General features: G+C 54.1%; 1 protein-coding gene across 1 annotated transcript in view; it reads right to left on the bottom strand.

The window, feature by feature from the left end:
- Adamts13 (ADAM metallopeptidase with thrombospondin type 1 motif 13) overlaps positions 1-17212 on the bottom strand; it is a 29216-nt gene extending 12004 nt beyond the window's left edge. Inside the window, exons 1-20 of the mRNA XM_074052889.1 lie at positions 17036-17212; positions 16705-16771; positions 15305-15585; positions 14248-14383; positions 13390-13532; positions 11117-11200; positions 10698-10822; positions 10443-10589; positions 8913-9062; positions 8260-8422; positions 7383-7487; positions 6422-6573; positions 6256-6319; positions 5215-5341; positions 4721-4869; positions 4128-4248; positions 3185-3265; positions 1838-2019; positions 310-445; positions 100-229 (exon numbers count right to left, since the gene is read on the bottom strand). Of these exons, the coding sequence (XP_073908990.1) occupies positions 100-229; positions 310-445; positions 1838-2019; positions 3185-3265; positions 4128-4248; positions 4721-4869; positions 5215-5341; positions 6256-6319; positions 6422-6573; positions 7383-7487; positions 8260-8422; positions 8913-9062; positions 10443-10589; positions 10698-10822; positions 11117-11200; positions 13390-13532; positions 14248-14383; positions 15305-15585; positions 16705-16771; positions 17036-17152 (2660 nt within the window). The 5' untranslated portion in view covers positions 17153-17212. The remainder of the gene's footprint in view (positions 1-99; positions 230-309; positions 446-1837; positions 2020-3184; positions 3266-4127; positions 4249-4720; positions 4870-5214; positions 5342-6255; positions 6320-6421; positions 6574-7382; positions 7488-8259; positions 8423-8912; positions 9063-10442; positions 10590-10697; positions 10823-11116; positions 11201-13389; positions 13533-14247; positions 14384-15304; positions 15586-16704; positions 16772-17035) is intronic.
- Positions 17213-19074: the final 1862 nt, after the last annotated feature.

Consider the following 19074-nt stretch of genomic DNA (forward strand, 5'->3'; position numbering starts at 1 on the left):
TGTCACCATGTGTAACCCCAGAGCTGACTGAGAGCATGCCCAGCCCTCCCAACCCATGTGGGCCCACAAGTCAGAGTGCCTGCCCAGCTCTGTACTTACTGTGGAGAGCAGGGTACAGAGATGCATGGCTCTGGCCATGCAGTTGGCTGTGGGCTCCCTTGGCATTGGGCAGTCTCAACCCACTTGTTCTGGGCCTGGTCCAAGCAGTTGTAGGTCACCCAGCGCAGTCCTGGGAGGGCAGAGCAAAGGCTTGGTCACCTCTTTGTGGGAGCGAGTGGAGCAGTGGGCAAGCCCTGCCCTGGGTCTCACCTGCCCCACAGCTCACAGAACAGGGCCCACGCATGGCAGCCCACACCCAGGCCACCCGCTGCTTAGGCTGGAAGTAGGTGAAGGTAATGTCTGGGCGGGTAAGGTCCCCGTATTCCTCCCCATACCGCCTGAAAACCTGCATGGGGACAGAGGAGAGCTTGGGCCCTGTTCAGTGGGCTCGCTGGGGTCGCTGCCATGGTCACCTGCCCCTGAAAGCCTTCCTCTGGCTCCATAGGGACATCATGGCAGATGGGACTGAGCCTCAAGGAGCTCTGGGTGGACTGGGGCAGGGCAGGTAATACCAAGGAATTAGTTTGTGATGGAGCATTATGGGAGCATGGAGCAGGGCCCCTAGGTTGATGGGTGAGGGGTGGGGTGGGGAGAGAAACTGCAGTGGAGGAGGTCAGGAGCAGTGGCAGGGGAACCTGGGGATCCAGCAGAGGGAGCCTGGGCAAGGGCCTAGGGTGAGACCAGCCAGCATGTGCTTCTACAGTGAAAGCTGGGGCCCATGGGGCCAGCAGGAAGGACCAGGATCCTAGGAGTCTTGTGGTCACCTGGTAGCCTGGCTTGACCCTCAGAGCTGGGAAGGATTTCAGCAGGGCACCTGAGCCTATTTATATTCCAGCAGATTAGGCCCAAGGAAGGGGCCATTTGGGAGCCAGAGCCCAGAGAAGGCCCTACAATGCCCCACAGTCACACAGCGTCCACCCCTGTGCCCACATCTGGCCAGCCATCACAGGACCCCATGGATTCCAAAGGGGGTTCTCAGGCTCTTTGCATCCAGGGAAGTTCTCTTTGAGTGCATCAGAGAGGGCCCTGCACACTGCAGAGGATGCTGGTGAGCTACTGGGCAACCAGCATTGGGGCCAATGTCCCTGGGCACAGTGAAGGGGTGAAATGAGCCACGTGGAGAGGCAAGAAAGAGAAAACCACTGCTAGGGGGCTGCTCTAGCCTGGGTCCTTCTGGGGAAGCCCTGCTGTCTCTGCAGCAGGGGCTGCAGAGACTGGGCCCCTCTCCAAACATCTTCCATGGCTGTTTCGGCTTCAGTCCACTCCTCCAGGTGCCTTCCTCATTAGGACACACACAGGGACACATGCATGAGTGTGTCATGAAGTACACACCTACATGACCAAGGCCTTCCAGGGTCCCACGTGTGCCCCAAAGAAGCAGCAGAAGCCATGGCCCATCCCGAGCTTCCCCTATGCCTCACTCCCAACACTCTCCAGCAGATGCTTGGACTCCTTACTCCATCCACGCTCCCAGAAGGGAGGACTGTTTGTGTCCAGTCCTTCAGTTCCTTTGCCCTTTCCTAGGGGCCTACCCTCTTGCCCACTCTCAGAACTTCACCTGTGGGCTCTGGACACAGGCTAAGCCTGTGAGCAACTCCTGTCTGTATTCGCCTAGCACAGGGCCCAATGCATAGTCAGTCCCATAAAAGACTACTGTAAGAATAAATGAGTGAGTGACCAGAGTTGGAGCCACTACAAGATGCCCTGCTGGCTGCCCCCATCCAGCCTGCCTGGTGACCTGGATCTCCATCTCTTCCTGGGCAGGTCCCTGGATGTGGATTTCCTCGAGGTGGGGCAGCTGATCCTCTGTTAGAGCCACTCTGTATTCCATCCGGCTGTCCTCCAGAAGCGATGGGTAGGTGGTGTTGGGGAAGATGCTGGCCTTCCCAGCCACAATGTAGTGCCCTTGGATCCTCACCGCTGTGAGAACAAGGCTGTCAGCACTGTGAAGCTGGTACTGCCTTTCCTCATAGGTCAGTGGTTCACCAAGTAGGCACCACCTTTCACAAAGGGCCAAGTAAGGGGGCAAAGAAGAGCTTTTGGCCAACAGGGTATAATCCCCACAGCCATGTGCCTGGCTCCTCCAGGGTCCCCAGCACTGCCCTAAGGAGCTGGTCCTCCCAGCATCTCAGTCAGGTGGTCTCCATATTGAGACACCACCCCCCATACACACACACACACACACACACACACACACACACACACACAGTGGATGCATACTTCTTCCGTATTCACACACATCACACCCTGACAGCTTCCCACAGCCATGGCTCCATGCCTCCTACTGGAACCTGGTGAGGGCTGTGACCCCTGTCCCCATAAAATGTACTCACACACAGAACTTCACACACAGACTCAAGGACCCAGAGTTAGCACCCCTTCCAAAGGTTTAACAGTCAGTAGTAGGTACCCCCAGGAAATAAAAACCCACCATGGTGGCACCGAATAGTACAGAAGCATAGCTTCCCCAAAGAGAGGTCTGGCCTCTGTCCTTGGCTTCTGAGAGGAAGTGGGAAGTCTCACGAGATATAGTATCTCAGTTCAGGGTTGGGGGCAGGCCTCACCAGAGCTGAGGGGGTCTGGCACACCTAGTAGGCCTAAGGCAGAGGCTGGCCATGCCAGTAAGACAGCCACATAACCTAGGGTGGAGATTTGGGTTGCCTGGAACTAGATTATTCTCATCAATCAGTCGATCAATCCCACCTGGGAAAGGAAGCCCACTATGAACTCTGAACACTAGCTGGGGAGCTTCCTGGGCTGGCCATACTCTGTAAGCATGTCATCCCTTGATGCTGGAAGGCACCACACTCCCGGCTCATGGGACCTTCAAGTTTGGACTTCTCCCAGATGCAGCCCTAGGCCTTTTCTTTAGACAATTTTAACCTGCATCCTCCCCTGACCCCTGGGATAAGGGTAATTGTGAGTATAGCAGCTCTCAGTGGGTTTTGGAAGACTTCCTGGTGAATTAGCAAACTAAACTAGTTTGAAGAACCCCTGAACTTATAGTTGGTGTCAGAAGTGAAGGCATTTTGTGGACCAAGATGTGTGGCTTAGCATAGGTGTGAGGTCCCCTGTTCAAACTCACCTAAGTGTGTGAAGAGAGGCCTGCGGTTGATGATGTGCACACTGGTCATGTTGGGAGTGACCATCAGGAATGTGACATATTCTAGGGAGAAGCAAAGCATGAGGGCCTCGTGGGCCTCACAATCACCTGCACCATAGTCAAAGTGAGCCAATCCCAGCTGGACAGAAAAAAACTTATCCATGCTGTGGGCTGGTCCAGCAGCAGTGAGTCCCCGATCACAAGGAAACACCAAGCTGGAGGGTCACCTGCAAGGGCACTGCCCTGGCCAGGAGTAGGGATCAGACCTCAGGTTTGCAGCCAGTGGGCAGGCCGGGGAAGACAGGGCTCAAGTCCTCCACTGACCATGGAACACTGATGCTGGCAAATTATTTTTGATTTATTAGCTGACACCAGTGACTCACGTCTGTAATCCTAGCGACTCAAGAAGCAGAGATCAGGAGGATCGCAGTTCAAAGCCAGCCTGGGCAAATAGTTCATGTGACCCTACCTCGAAAAAAACTAACACAAAAAGGGCTGGCGGAGTGGCTCAAGGTGAAGGCCCTGAGTTTAAGCCCCAGTACTGAAAAAAAAATTGTTTTTTATTTACAAATAGACCAAAGTCGAAGATAGCCCCAGTGTGACACTCCTGCCATCCACAGCATCCCTCCCCTTGGATCTCCTGAAGGAGAGAAGAAGTGGCCTGCCACAGATTGTGCAAGGCCCATATTTTTCTGCACCACAGCTATAGTGAGTGAGTTACTGAGGTGCCACCTATCTTCACAGCTACAACATTGCCGAAGTCTGAACCTGCCTTGGAAGGGTGGCAAATTGGAAGAAAGACAGGCTGAGACCTGCTGAGTGAGTGTGCAGGCCCTGCGGCCAAAGAAGCCAGTGCCAAGTCTCTAGGTGCTGGGTTCCTGCAGGCTGGCAGGAAGCCCAGCCTCCACCTGTGGGAGGCCCCTACCTCTGGGTCTCCCAGCTGTGAAAGAGCCATTCTGAGGGCTGCACGTGCTGTTGTCCCCTCCGCAAACCTGGCACACATCCCGTACCTGCTGGGAGTCCATCCTGCCATCACAGCCAAATGTCTGTGAAAAGGTGGCAGCAGAAGGCTGGTGTCATCAGAGGCTCTGCTCTCCTGACACCACAGCCCTGATGGTTCTGAGGTTCTGGGATTCCCACAGGCTACTGCAGCATCTCTGCAGCATCTTGTCCTGCTGTCTACAGGACAAGAGCCCGCAGGGTTCACATGACTAGGCTGAGGTCACAACACAGATGAAATCTAGACTGACTCTAGTTCCGGCCAGCTTCTAGTGCCACTCTCCTGCAGACCAAAGTGTAGTGCCATTGCAGCCTATACCCTTGACCCTTCTCCCTGCACCCCAAACCTGCCCCACTGCACCCAAAGACTTGGTCCCCTATACCCTGGACCTGCCTCCTGCCCCTGTCCCCTGTATTCCAGACCTGCCCTCTGCACCCACAGACCAACCCCCTAAGCAGAATAGGCAGGCCTTGGGGCCACAGGGGCTGGAGAGGCACATGGGCTGTCCACACGCCTACCCTGCAGCTGCCAGACACACATAGGTTCAGAGTCCCATCCTCCTGAGGGATACTTGGCACACAGCGGGTCCCATCCAGGAAACTATCTCCACGCCTCACAATGAAGCTTTCTCCAACAGCTCGGCACATGTGCCGGCACAGGGTGTCCCCTGGGAAGGTAAAGAGATAAGGACTCCTGACATGAGGAGGTGGGCAGGAGGGCACTGAACTGGGCTGAGAAGCCTGTCTTATTGCCCTAAATCCTTCTAGCAACTCCAGAGAGAGACACTGATACTGTCTCCACCTCAGGAGGGAAAACTGAGACAGAGATGGGACCTCATTGCTTATCTGCTGGGAGGCCAGGCCACACCAGGCTATGATCCACAATCTATGGGACACCACAGTCTGAGCCCCAGTCCTGCTCCAACCAGCACTGGAATGATGGTGGCTGACCTCAGGGACTCTGCCCAGCAGAGGGTCTCCAAGGCCTGGCTCCTCTGAGCTCCCCAGCCTACCTTGACTGTACTGCACGGCAGCACTCCAGCGGTAAAAAGAGGCACTACCAGGAGAGAGGCTCAAAGGCTGGCCATCTGTCTGGGCACACTGCTCAGACATGAACTCCAGCTGGGTCTTCTCACAAGCCTGGGGAGAGGAGGTAGAGGACAGGAACAAGTGGGGCCCGTGCCACTGGGAACCCTGTGTGAAGGGGCAAGATGTGGAAGTGACCCAGTCCCAGGCTGTGCCTTAGCTCCCTGTTCTGAAGCCTGGGATTGACAGAGCACCTGCTTCTGTCTTCTGATGGGAAAATGACAATTTGTAAAGGACACAGAGCAATGGCAAGCAGGGAAGCTGCTCTTGGGACCCCTGGGTCCAAGGCCTGAACCTGAGGAAACAGGGCTGATCTGTTTATTCACATCAAAGGTGCATCCAGGGACAGGCAATTAGAGAACTGTAGCTGTTCAGAAGCAGGGAGCTTCTCTGTCATCCCATGCTCCAGGTGAAGACTCTCCTCTGGAGGTCTGAGGAGGCCTTGGGCACCTGCCTGGAGAGGCAGGGAAGGAGGGCCTCAGTACATACAGGACATCATACAGCCAGGGCCAGACCCAAATCCAGGGCCATCCAAAACAGGAGGCAGATTTTAACTCAATGTAAAAGGAATCATTTCTACCACTTGGCGCCAAGGATGGCTAGAACTGGGAAAAGGGAAATAACAAGCACTGGGTAGGATGTGGAGAAACTGGAGTCAGACGGAGGTGGTGTCAAACAGTTGGCTTTATGCGACGTGGATTTCAGCTCAATGAATAAATTATTGCTCATGCTCTACAGTGGGCGGCACCCACAGGGGCAGTTCTCGTTGCAGAGATGTGCTCTGGTGGTCCAAGTGGCAATCAAAGATGAAGGTGGATGCTTCAGGAACTCTGCTGGTCACAGCAGGACTGTCCTGACTGGCAGAGCCATCCTAGTTTATGCAGAGGTCCCTTGTCCCTCCCAAAAGAGAGGTATAAACCACAGATTAGCCACAGCGCTGCCATCTCCCGCCCAGAGGCAGGCCTCACCTGGGTGTTGCACATCTCCGCCTGGAGTTCAGCACCGACACATGCACGCCCCCCAAAGGCAGGTCTGGAAATGCCCATGAGAGGAGGAGTGAGAAGTGACCCCTGCCCTACGGAATGGGGCATGGCCCCCTCCCTGATGGGGTATGATACCCCCTCCATAGGCTACCTGGGGTTGTTGCACCGCCGCCTCCTGGTGACCACACCTCCTCCACAGGAGCGGGAGCAAGGACTGTGGGGGCCCCAGCTCGACCAGTGCCCGTGCACTGCTGCCACGGGGCTGAGCTCCGCCAGGGAGAGGCAGTGACCCTTGGAGCACCACTGCAAGGCAGGCATAGCTTGTCGCCTGCCCCCGTGGGGACCCCAGTACACACAGGACCCTCACAGGGCCCCCCAACATACTCAGGCATCCCATACATAGGGACTCCCATCACACAAAGGGACCCTCCCTACACAGGACCTACCTGTCTCCACAGAGACTTCCAATACATAGGTACCCCCACACTCAGGGAACCCCAACATATATAAGTACCTCACGCACAGGGGCCCCTCAACACATATAGGGACTCCTAACTCACAGGCACCCCACACACACTTCTTTCTGCTTGGAAGCAGAAGATGGCGGGCAGGATTTGGCTGCCCCAGGAGAGATGGGGCAGCAATGAGAGGGCAAGGGTGTCTAGGGGGCTCAGGCCATGCTGCTGCTCCAGCAAACCCCTCTCTGTGAATGAGGACAATGCATCTCCATTTCCAGGCTGGAGGAGATGAGTGGCATGGGCTTCTAGGAGCCCAGGCACAGCGCCTGGGATTGAGGTTTGATGAAACCCTACTTTTGGGCAAAGTGTGGGGGTCCAGAGCAGTGACACAGAGCAACCTTCCCACTGGGGTGATGGTCTGCCGAACCCAGAAAACCCACCAGCTTTCCAGGCCTGCAGAGGGCTGGAGTGAGCCTAAGATCAGGCAACATGCACGGTGCCCATGGGACCACCCCTTGACACCTGACCAGATGTAGCCAGGGACAGCTCTCCACCTACTAACTTCTTACCTCCCACCCTAGGAAGAAGGCCCTATGTAAACACACACACATGCACACATGCTTGATCGAGTTCCATCTGTCATTCTGTTCTGACCTTCTCCACCCCACATTCTGTCCCGTCCAGGAGAGGGATGAGGAGGCGGCTGCAGCTGCTGTGGTCCAGGGAGTCAGTGTGGCAGGAGAGAGCCTGGCACATATCCTAAGAGGGGAGACAGATGGCCACCCAGGGGCTACCATCAGTGTCCCTCCCAGACCACAGGACACACTGACATGGCCAACACCCTGTTCAATGGCCACTGGTGAGTGGCCTGGGAGAACAAGTCACAATCGATTCATTCATCTGGAACAAGGACCCTGAGCAGGAGCCACCATGCTTCTAGGAGCCCAAGAAAATGTTTCAGCTCCTTTTAAAATCAGAAGACTTTAAAAATCCAAATGACTTTTAAGTCAAAATAAATGTATATATTAATTACTTGTACTTAATATACTTAAGTACGTGTACACTCATACTTAACGTATTTACAATTACTCACAAGTTTATATACATTTTATAAAAATACTAAACATAATTCTTAATATTTTCATGGAGGAAGGAGTCCATCAGGGCAAAAGAACCTGAGTCCCTGAATGTCCTACATAGCCCTAGAAGGAAGCCTGTCTTTGGAGTGCCTGTCCTGCTCCATCTCCTGGCCCTCTTCCCGCACACTCTTGCTGTGGGTCCATCTAGGAGGCCCCATCCTCCAGGAAGCCCTCTGGCTGAACGCAGCCCTTGGTACCTGTCTGGGATTGTGCCAGGACTAATTACATAATTCGTGGGGCCCAGTCAAACAAAACCATGGCGACTTCTGCTCAAAACTATTTAAGAATTCTGAGAGGTGACCTCAAGCGTTAAGCCACGGGACCCTGGCGATCCCTCCGCAGGTGCGGGCAGTGCCCCTGGGGTAGGAGAGCTGGGCGGTGCGCCAACTCACCAGGCCGTCTCTGGCGAAGGTGCAGCCAACAGCTGCGGGGCCAAAGGCGACGCGGCACTGCTCGTGGGCGTCGTAGTAGAGGCCAGGCAGCGCAATGGGCAGGTGCTCACTGGGTCCGGCCTGTGGCCTGGGCGGGTCCCATACACAGTGCAACCGCCCTGCACTGGACAGACCCCGGTTCAGGCCCGGGGTGGACACCGGGTAGGCGTGGGATGGAGGAGTGGACGTGGGGTGGACATGGGACAGGGAGCGTTGGCTAGGACAAAGCTAGCCGGCTCAGGCCCTGGGTGGGCACTTGGTAGAGGTGGGTGCAGAGCAGGTGGAGGGGGGAGGACAGACGGAAAGGGCCAAGTGACAGATGGATTGAGAGGTACTGCGGCGGAAGGGTTAATGTAGACGATGCCATATGGCAGTCTGAAGGGGGGGCGGGGTGGGGCAGGTGGGGTAGGTGAAGCTTAAGGAGTAATTCCCGGGTGGGCTCAGGAATGGGTGCAAGGAAGTGGGGAGTAGACGGAGGTCTAGCTGCTAGGAGAGGTGGATGCAAGGGGTCCTGGAGCAGGAAGTAGGGGTACGCATGGAGCAGAGGTGGGGTGCAGGGCAGTTGGATGGGGTGAGAGTGGCAGCTGACCCTGGGTTAGGTGGGGGGGATGTACCTGAGCAGTTGCCTCAGCTGCTGGCGGCTGCAGGCCGACCACTCCAGGCCGACCCCACCAGTGAGAGCAGCACCATCCGAGGCCATCACATGGCCACTGGGCCCACAGCCTCTGCCCACCTTGCCCTCGCCATCATGGTCCAGGCCGAAGCTGCAGGGGAGGCAGTGCTGAGGGTGGCCAGTAGGGTCCAGGGCAGGGGCAGGGTCACCTGTCATGTCCTACCCAGCGAATTTTAGCACCGGACTGGAGCGCTGTCACCAGCTACGCACCCTCATGTAGCAGAACCAGTCATATGGTGGCCCTGACTCAGTTTCCAGTGGGGAAGGGATGGGCAGAGTGACTCGGCTAATAAATATCAAAAGATATTTGTCGATGCTGTTATATATCTGCCACAGGGCCTCCGCAGCGGGCTGCACTGGTGTGTTCAGTGGGTGGAAATTCATCCACAGTGCAGTTGCTGGTGAAAATCTGCACTCCATGGTTTTCTAGTTCCTAGGCCATGGCTTTCACACAACAAAGGTGGAGCTTCTTACCCCTCCCTTCCCAAGCAGCATTGACCCAAGAACCTTAATGGGAGGCTGGCCAAAGGAAGGAGCCCATCCCCCAGCCCCTGGGAGCTCTACACCCACTCAGAGGGTTAACTTCCAATTTTACTTCACAAGTCTCTGTACTATTTGACTTTTTACAATTGAGTATCATTTCACAATTTAAAAAACTAAACTTCAAAACCAAAAGAAACCTCCTACCCTAGCAGACAGGAGCAAAAATTTGCTCACAAAAATACATAATAAACATAATAGCAAAAACGTGGAAACTAACCGTCCAATAAGAGCGGACTGAGTTGTGAAGCATTAAAAAAAATATATAAAGGACCTGGGAGAAATATTTGTGATATATTACATTAAAAAGCAGGGTAACAAAACAGTGTAAAGATGATCCTGAGTTTGCAAACAAAAAATTATATACATGTAAGTAAAGACCGAAATTAAACAGAAAATGTGAAGAGCCATTTCTAAGTGGCAGGACTTGGGACAATTTTCACGGCCTGCTTCTCTTTACTTGAATTTCCTATAAAAACTTATTTTCCAATTGCTAAGTTTGTTTTGCTTGTTTTTCTGGGGGGAAAAAGTACCAGTTTTGCCGGGTACTGGTGGCTCATGCCTGTAATCCTAGCTACTCAGGAAGCAGAGATCAGGAGGTTCAAGGTTCAAAGAAAGCCCAGACAAATAGTTCACAGGACCCTATCTTGAAAAAAACAGCCCATCACAAAAAAAGTGCTAGTGGAGCAGCTCAAAGTATAGGCCCTGAGTTCAAACCCCAGTACCTCCAAAACAAAACGAAAACAGTACCAGTTTCTCTCAATAATTTGGCAATCAAGAAGTATCAGATTCCCTGTCCTGTCCCTCCCCTCCCTTGTCCTTTGGGCTCAGGAACGCAGGGCCTTTAGGCAGGCTCTACACTGACCACTGCCTTCCACCCAAGGGGCCCAGATTGCCTCCCTGGCCAGTCAGGGGACAACTAGTATAGTACCTATGCCCAATCTCATGGGCGATGGTGACCCCCAGGTCAAAGCCAGTGTCCTCTGTGATGAGGCAGCTCCAAGAGGGTGAGCAGATGCCCCCCAACTGGGTGACCCCCCGAACCTGTTGATTACCGTCAGGCAGCTCCAGGTTAAACCTTGGCAAGAGAAAAGAATCACCTGGGTGAATCTGGTGCTTGCCACAGCCAGGCCACCTGTGCACAGGGTAGGAAAGCAGGTGACACGCAGTCAGGAAGCTTGGTTACCTGGTGATGTAGAGGACCAGGTCAGCATGGCCAGGATCTGTGTCGTCTGTGGGGTTGACTGTCTGGCTCCACTCACAGACACTCAGCAGGGATGAGGTGATGTTAGCTGTGATGGTTGGAGCATCCTGGGAGAGCAATAATAAAGTCGGCTTTTATGAGATCCATCCTGAGGATGGTGCATTTCTCAGGTCAATCCTCACAACAGTTCTATTGCTATTCCATGTGACAGATGAGGAAACCAAGAAACACAGTCACTCAGCCACAGGTGAGTGCCAGGAGAGCTGGGGTGGGAGCTGGTCTATCTGGATGACAGCCCCGCCGCAGTTACCACATTCTACAGGCACAGTAGGAAGAGGATGACAGGGACCGGGGACAGAGACAGCACCTGGCTCTGCACACAATTCCAACTCAGCACCCACCTCGGGCTCCGTAAGAATCATCAGCTTCACCAGGTGTACTCGGAACTGAGCCCCCAGGGACGGGTCTCTCAGCAGTTCCGAACCCTGCAGAAGGCAAATGAGGGGGGTGGCAACGTGTGGCAGGCAGAGCTGGCCCAGCGGTCCCTGGATGAGGAGGACTAGAGAGGACGGTCCTTCAGCATGTGTGTTATGTATTTGGTGTGGAGACACTGAAATTCTAGTTCTGGGAATCAGTGATAAGATGGTCAGATGCACCTCCAGGATTCCTGTAGCTCATGGCTCAGAAGGCCACACTCACACACAAAGCAAGAGATCTTTGGAAGTCAGGATGGGAGCACACATGGCTGTCCTCCATCTGGAATATTCCGTACAGATGTGGCCTCTCTCAGACTGTATTCACCTATGCTTTCTCATCTCCCTTTACCTGGCAGGAACACCTTTTCTTCCACCTTTACCTGCTGAGTCCTGTCCATCCTTGTGAGGTGACATGAGGACCACCTCCACCCACCATGAGCCTTTGCCCAGCCCACTCCCTCCCTCTCCTATCCTAGCTCCCCTCTGCATGTGAATCAAGACACAACTCATGTTCCATGTGCATTGCTGCTCTTTGAATGAGCTGACTCTCTAAACGACATGGTGCCCGAGTGACAGACATGATGACCACTGGCCTCAGCTGGCCTGAGTTTGAATCCAAGCTCTACCTTTTCCTAGCTCTGTTCTCAGGGTCCTGCTCACTAAGTGCTGAGCCTCAGTTTCCTCATCTGTGAAATCAAGAGAAAGCCTTCCTTGTTGGCAGATTCAGGGACATTGTCATTATAAAGCCACTGGCTCAGGTGGGTGTCCAGTACTAATGGTCATTACAGCTATGGGCCACATGAGACAGGACAAATCTCACTTTTTCTACCTGGCTGATCCTCAGAAGATGCTTGGAATGACTGCAGGAGCCTGGGCTGAACGCCTATGTTTCAGTATATTAGAACTGGGGAAAGGGACCTGAAAGTTTGAATCTAACAGCTTCCAAATCACTTAGAGGAAATATTTTTCACTGAGAAAACATCACCTTCAGGGCTTGTACACAGAAAATGTGCACACACCTGTTTTGGACTTGGGAAGGAACCCCTGAGGTGGGTATCTGGTCCCAGACTCCCTTCAGGTAGGGGAGCAAAGACTGCTTGGGATAGAGTGTGACCAAGGGCAGCCTTGGGTCCCAAGACAGGTGAGGTTAATATGGAAGATGACTTTCCTTTTGTCTAAAACAGGTGACCAGATCTGAGGCTGGGGTATCTTAGAGAGAGTTGCCTGAAGCTGGGAACAGATGCCCCTGTCAGAGCCACCACCAGCACCTCCTCACACCCCCACCACCTCTGAAGCAGACCAAGGGAAGGGGAAGAAGAAACCTGGAGCTGTCAGTCAATGGCTGAAACTAGTTCCTAAATGTCCCAAAATCCAGTTCAGAATTTTTAAAGCTGTGTTTCAGTGAATGACCCAGTCACTTTCTCCAAATCCTTCTGACATCACTGTGGTGTGACCACAATCTGAGAAGTTTGGGCAAATTGACCTCATGGCCTGCAGCAGATATTTTTTGTGTATGTTCCGTGTGCATGTTCTCTAGCTGTTGGTGTGGGCTTCATGTCCTGTGTTAGGGTAAACTGGATGATGAGGATGTGGAAACCACCTGAGTCTTAGCTGGCACCTAGCTCTGAGATAACAGCAAGCACAGTGTTACCCCTGCCCTGACTCACCCAAGACCTGCAAGAAAGGGAGCCGGGCACCTCCACCCAGCACAATGTGCTTATGGACTTTGGATGTCATCAATCTGCCCTACACCTTCCTGAGTAGGGGATGAGAAAACTCAGAGAGGGAAGGGTTGGGGGAACAGAGAGCAGTGTGGGCAGTCTGTACCCCCTGTTAGCCCAATGGACATTGGCAAGAAACAGGCTTGAGGGCAGCTCCAGGCACAGAGACCAGAGAAGCAAGAGGCTGTAGAGTACACTATGGATCAGGGTTCCCAGACCTCTCCTATCTCTGCTGCAGGAGAGGGAGGGGAAAAAGAAGAAAAAGTGAGCCATGCCCCCCACACTCTAAGGCCCTGAGCCCCCAGCCAATCCTAGCCTCAAGTCTATACCCAAGTTCAACCCACTAAACTCAAATGCACTGACATTTGGTCCACAACCTCTGTGTCCAAAGGTTCCTGGGGACAGCTTATAGCTTCACCAGAAACCCTGAGTGCCCCCTCCCTGTGCTAGCCAGTATTGGCCCCACGGAGGACTCACAATGTTGAGGTTTGTGAGCACATAGCGCTCTGTGTCCTCATGGTGCACCTGGTAGACATCAGGGCCCACAGCCACCAGCAGCTCCAGGTGTAGGATGTCCCCTGCAGCCCATCTCCGTCTCCGGAGGTGAGGGGAAGGATGGCCTGGAGGGGAAGGAAAACACTGAGGGCAAAGGTTCTAGAAAGCAAGTGCTGGGAGCCAATGGAGAGAGGCTGGTCACTCCTGGAAAGATGACCTTCAGAAGTCAAGATGCCCTATTACACACCCTTGTTAAGAGCTCAGCTCCCACTGGTGACTGGGGGGCCATAGGTGGGCAAAATTGTGAGGGGGTTTCTATGGCCATCTTATCCATCAGGACCCCCATCAAGACAAGCCCCCCACTCTCCCTAGGGCTCCATCCAAAGCCCCAAGCCCCTGCTCTGCCTCCTGGAGCCTGCCCTGTGCACAGGCTGGAGAGCAGGATCAGTACGCAAAGCCCAAGATACTCGCTCCTCCCAGCCGAGTGCTGGTGGGGAGCACCAGCCAGGCCCAGGCAGCAGCACATGCAGCTGTGCCCTGGAGCCATCTTCAGGCCACCAAGTCCCCATCCGCAGCAAGGAAATATCAGAAACCCCTGTCCTGGTAGTGCCAGGGCTGAGAGGCTCTAAAGGTGCATGTCTGGACACTCTTTGTGAGCTGGGAGGGGCTGCTTACAGGCAGGAAGTGACCACATGCTCTTCTAGGTACTGCCCTCCAACCTAAAGAAGATGCCTCCATCCTTACTGGGGCATTTCCCACAGCATCCTGGGTGTCAGAAAGCTGGTCTCTGCCCCAGCTATACTTGGAGATGCCCCTCCCTCCCTGTCATAGGAGCAGTACCTTGTACAAACCCTGGGGCTGAGAGACTGTGGATCAGGTGGGGTTGAGCACCGCTCAAGTGAGGCACCAGCTTCCAATGCTGCCTCTTCACTGGCTGGATGTACAATCTACTTGTGCCCACCAGGATGTCACCCTCCTACAGAAGAAAGCAGCCTCCAGCACACAGCAGCACACCGCACATGTCCCTCCTGGGAGGACCACCAAGTCCCCTGCAGGAGAGGGTCTCACTGGACTGACAGAGTGGGCTTGCACTTGCCTGAGCCCTCTCTAAGGGCTCCTCTCCAAATCCAGGTCCACAAACCCATCCCTGTGGGACAGCTAGAGAGCTGTCACCTTCTGGGACCAGGCTCATTGCCTACTAAGCACTACCAGCCGCCCCTGTCTGCATGCACATGGCTGGATAAAATCCAAAAAAAAAAAAAAAAGACCTGATGGGGGTCCCATGTGTATGAGACTGGAAGGGCTTTCAAAGGACCAGCAAGGCCTGTGTCACCAGATTCACCCTAAACGGCATCTCTCCTGGTCCAGGCTGGGACTCCCAACCCAAGAACCTGGGTACAGCATCATGTACAGCTCTGGCTCTGGCTTCTGGGGTGCTTTCTGAGAGAGGTGTGCTTTGCCAAGCTTTGAGGCAGTCTTCACAACATCCAAAGGAGGCAATGCATGGCCCTCACTCAGGTACAGACACGAGGTCTAGTGCAGAGGCTGATCTGAGGTTCTGGCCGGTATCTAAACTCAGAGCTCCAACTCCAAAGCCCCAGTTCTTATCCTTCCCCAGTACCCTGGGGAGTCAATGAAGCCAGGTTTGTACTTAGCTCTGCCACTTGCTAACTGGGTGGACTGTGGACACTTACCTAGTTTTTCTGAGCCACTGTTTCCCTCCTTGGAACATGACCCCTAGTGGGGCCTGACATTAGGTAAGGAAGGGATGTAGTTCATTGTCAGGACACTCAGCCTTGTGGCAGGGATTTGTAGGCCAACAACTTTGCACCATGGGGGCCCAGCAGCCACACCCTCAGGACAACCTGTTCCCGCTGGTGTCCAAGCTCCTACTCACCAGCTGGCCTGAGCAGTACGTGACCCTGGCCACTGTACCCAGTGGTAGCAGGGCAAGTCCACCTGTGAAGCAATTGCTGGGGGGACCCTGCAGCAGCCGGAGGGAGGAGTTCACCACACGCTCTCTGGTGAAGGAGGGGGCCAGGAGGCCCAGCTCAAACCGGAAGGAGAAGATGAAGAGCTTTCTCAGGGCGCTCAGAGAGCAGTGCAGGGCCCTGCAAGGAGGCCCCCCCAATCCGTTCTTGCAGATGCATGCGAGTGGAGCCATGGTGAACTGGGGCACTGTGGGAGACAGGAGCCACGTGACTCACCCCTGCTCGGCCCCTGCCTGGTCCTTCTGTCCAGGAGCAGGGGCCTGGAGTTGTTCTGTTTCATAAAGAGGCATTGGGGAAGAGTACCACCAGCCTGGAGACAGGGGCCTGTGCTCAAGTCCTGCTCTTCTCAGCTTAATTGCTGATGGATGGCAAATTGCCTGCCCTCCTCAGGCCTCTCTTGGGACTGGACCAGGGCTTGGCAAATTAGCCTGAGCCTCGAAACAGGTGTCTCCTGAGCAATGTCTTGAGCACCACTATTCAATGGGATGGAGAAGTCAAGTGCAGCCTCTGGCCTCCCTGGAAAGCAGGAGCCCAGGACAGCACTCACTGTCCTCCTAGAGTCTAAAGGGCTCAGACCCCAGGCAATGGTGTCCTGGACTTCCAGGAGGGCAGAGCTGGGAGAACCAGGGTCCAGCCCCCTGCCCCAGATTCAACCCCAGCAGCTCTCCAGCTCAGCCCAGACTCTGACTAGTGTACACCTGGCCCAGACCACAAAGAAGGTGGATATATGTGGGGTGTCCCCTAATCTTCTCCACCCAGAGAGCTAGCCTGCCTGCCTCTGCTCCCACCCACCATCAGCCTTTTCATCAAAAGGCTGATGAACGGAAAGGGGGTTGGCACCCCGAGACAGGACCTGAAAACCCTTGGGGGAAAAGCCCTCATCATAAGGAAATCCATAGGCTAGTCTCTGGAGGGAGGGAGTTTGACACCACCCCTCACCCCCATACCCTGTTTTCCATAGAAGGAATAAATATTTACATCCATGGCCAGAAACCACAAAGTTCTGGAAAATTAGCCACCCTGGCAGAGGCCAGGGAGCAGAAGGGACCAGCTGATTCAAAGCTATTCCCTTGGGATACTTAACAGAAGCCTGAGGTCAGAACCCAGCTCGGCCAGAACACCAGACCAGTTTTTATCAAATTGGCAAGAAATAACAGAGCTAATTAATAGGAAGATGCAGCTTCTCTGACCTCCTCCCTCCAGAACCACAGAAACCTCAGACTACTGACTTAATGGGACCCCCCCCACCCCGCCCCGCCCAGGTCCCAAGAAGTTCCCCTGGCTAAAAGAATACCAGGACAGGTACCTGCGAAGGCAGCGTCAGGGCCAAAGTAAGAAGACACCTCCTCCGGCTCCAGAGCCTGAAGAAAACTCTGCAAGACAAAAAGACAGGGAGGAGGAGGGGGAAAGAAGGCACATCCTGGAGAGAGAGCAAGAGGGAGAGGGAGCACGCTGGCGGCAGAGAGAGGCTGAGAAGAACAACCCACAGAGGTCTATGACAAACAGGTGTCACTCATCTTCACCCGAAGAAACCAGTTCCCTCTTCTCAGTGGAAAGAACACGCCCACTGCACCCCAGGGGCCGTTTGGCAGCCTCTCCTCCAGGTGACTCCATTACTACTCCTGCCATGAGCCCACCTGCTGAAAATCGGAGAGCCCCCAGCAGCCCAGGACAAAGAAGGCACCAGCGAGGACCCTCCCAATGCTGGCTGCATGGAGAGAGTGCCATGTCACCCAGGGCCGAAGCTGGTTCATCCTTAGCTTCCTGGCTTTCGCTAGCTCGTGGCAGGAGAGGGACCCTGGTAACTGGAAAGCTGTTCAGTGTGGAATGTGACAGGCAGACTCAGGACTGGGCGGGACATTCAGCTGTGTTTACTCTTGGGTGCTTCTTCCCAGGGCAGGGCTGGGGGATAGGCAGCCTGCAGTTCCTCCTGCTGGGCCTTTGCTCTTGGGTGGTTCCCAGAGCAGAGCACCCCAACACTGTCCTGCACTGGGAAGACAACTGTGCACACCTCCTGGGAGGGGGCTAGCCCAGCTATACAGTATGGAGAGGAAGGAGCTCTGGATGAGGGCCCTGGAGACATGGGCTCATGGGGATGATGGGCCCTGAGTGGATTTTTCAGGGTGTCCGATCCCGACTGACCAACAAGATGCTGCACCAAAGGCATCCCAGCTCAGGCCCCCACAGTCTGCCTCCCCTAAGACACCCATTTCCCAGGTTCTTTGCAGCTCTCCTGTCCTCTTCACCCAGGGTAGATTCCCTCCCTGCACTGGCTCCTTTGTGGACATCCTATGCTCTTGCCTAATGTTCCCTCATTCTCTGACTATCTGGTCCACACTCATGGGAAGAGTCACAGAGCAAGCAGCTGGCCCCAAATCTCTTCATCTGTCATCACAAACCACCTGGCAATCTCACTGCTCCTCTTGAGAAGTTCTCATACACGCTCCAAACCACTCTTGCACACCCCTTACCCTGCCAGCTCCCAGCTACTCTTTGGCTCTCGAATGTCTCCCAAAGGCTCATGGGTTGAAGGTTTGGTTGCCAGCCTGTGGCAGTACTGGGAGACGGTAGAACCTTTCAGAAATGGGGCCTAGTGGGAGGAGGTTGGGTTATTGGGAGAGAGCCCTGGAAGGAGGCCCCAGTCCCTTCCTTCTCATTCTTTGCTTACCAACTGTCATGAGGCTAGCCGCCTCCTTTGTCATGTACTCCTGCCATGATGTGCTGCTTCGACACAGGTCCAAAGACAACAGGACAAGTGACAATGGACTGAAACCTCTGAGGATATAATTTTTTTGGCAGTGCTGGGGTTTGAACTCAGGGCCTCACGCTTGCTAGGCAGAGGCTCTACCATTTGAGCTACTTCACCAGTCAAAAACTCTGAAATCATAAGCTGAAATAAATCTTTCCTCCTTGTAGGTTGATTATCTCAGATATTTGTCACAGCATCAGAAAGCTGACCATCCTCAGCTGACGACACAGTGGTTCGCCATTGTCTTCCTGCTTAAAATTGCAGACTCTCTCCTCCTTTGCATCAGGGGGAGGATGAACCCATCCATGAGTGTTGTGCCAGCGTGGTTCTGGGTCCCTGTCACCCTCTTGCCTTCCCAAAGCTTTGCTCCCTCCATTCTCCTCTCTCCCTCCTGCATCATTATTTCTGTATCCTACCAAAGTCATTCATTCAGCCAACAAATGTTTAGAAAGCCCCTGCTTTGGCCAGACAGGCACTGTGCTGCGTATCAGGAAAGCAGCCGTGAGTCAAACAGACCACTGCTGTGATCTCTTGAAGTTTAAATTCTGAGGAAGAGAATTCACCAGACATACTCATCATAGTGTGTTGGCAAGTGCTGAGTGTTGTGGAGAAGCACACAGAAGGAGAGTGTGCTGGGCAGAAGGGGAGGATGTCTTATCATAGAGAATGTCCCCAGGAGAAGGTGGTGTACAAGATATTGAGGTCTGAGTAACCAGGTCACCCCATTAGCCTGCACAGACTCTGGTGTCCCATGGTTCACACCAGCAACCTTCCCCTGGCTCATACTGTCCTCCTGCCACTGTCCCATTCTTTATTCTTAAAGAATAATGTGAAAGTCATATCCAGAGGCTTTCTCACTTCCTCACCTCCCACCCCCACATCCCATGAAATTGCTGAGGTCCCCAAAATTTCAAAGCCACATCCAGC

The sequence above is a fragment of the Castor canadensis genome, chromosome 13, assembly GCF_047511655.1.
Source record: "Castor canadensis chromosome 13, mCasCan1.hap1v2, whole genome shotgun sequence".
Lineage (NCBI taxonomy): Eukaryota > Metazoa > Chordata > Mammalia > Rodentia > Castoridae > Castor > Castor canadensis.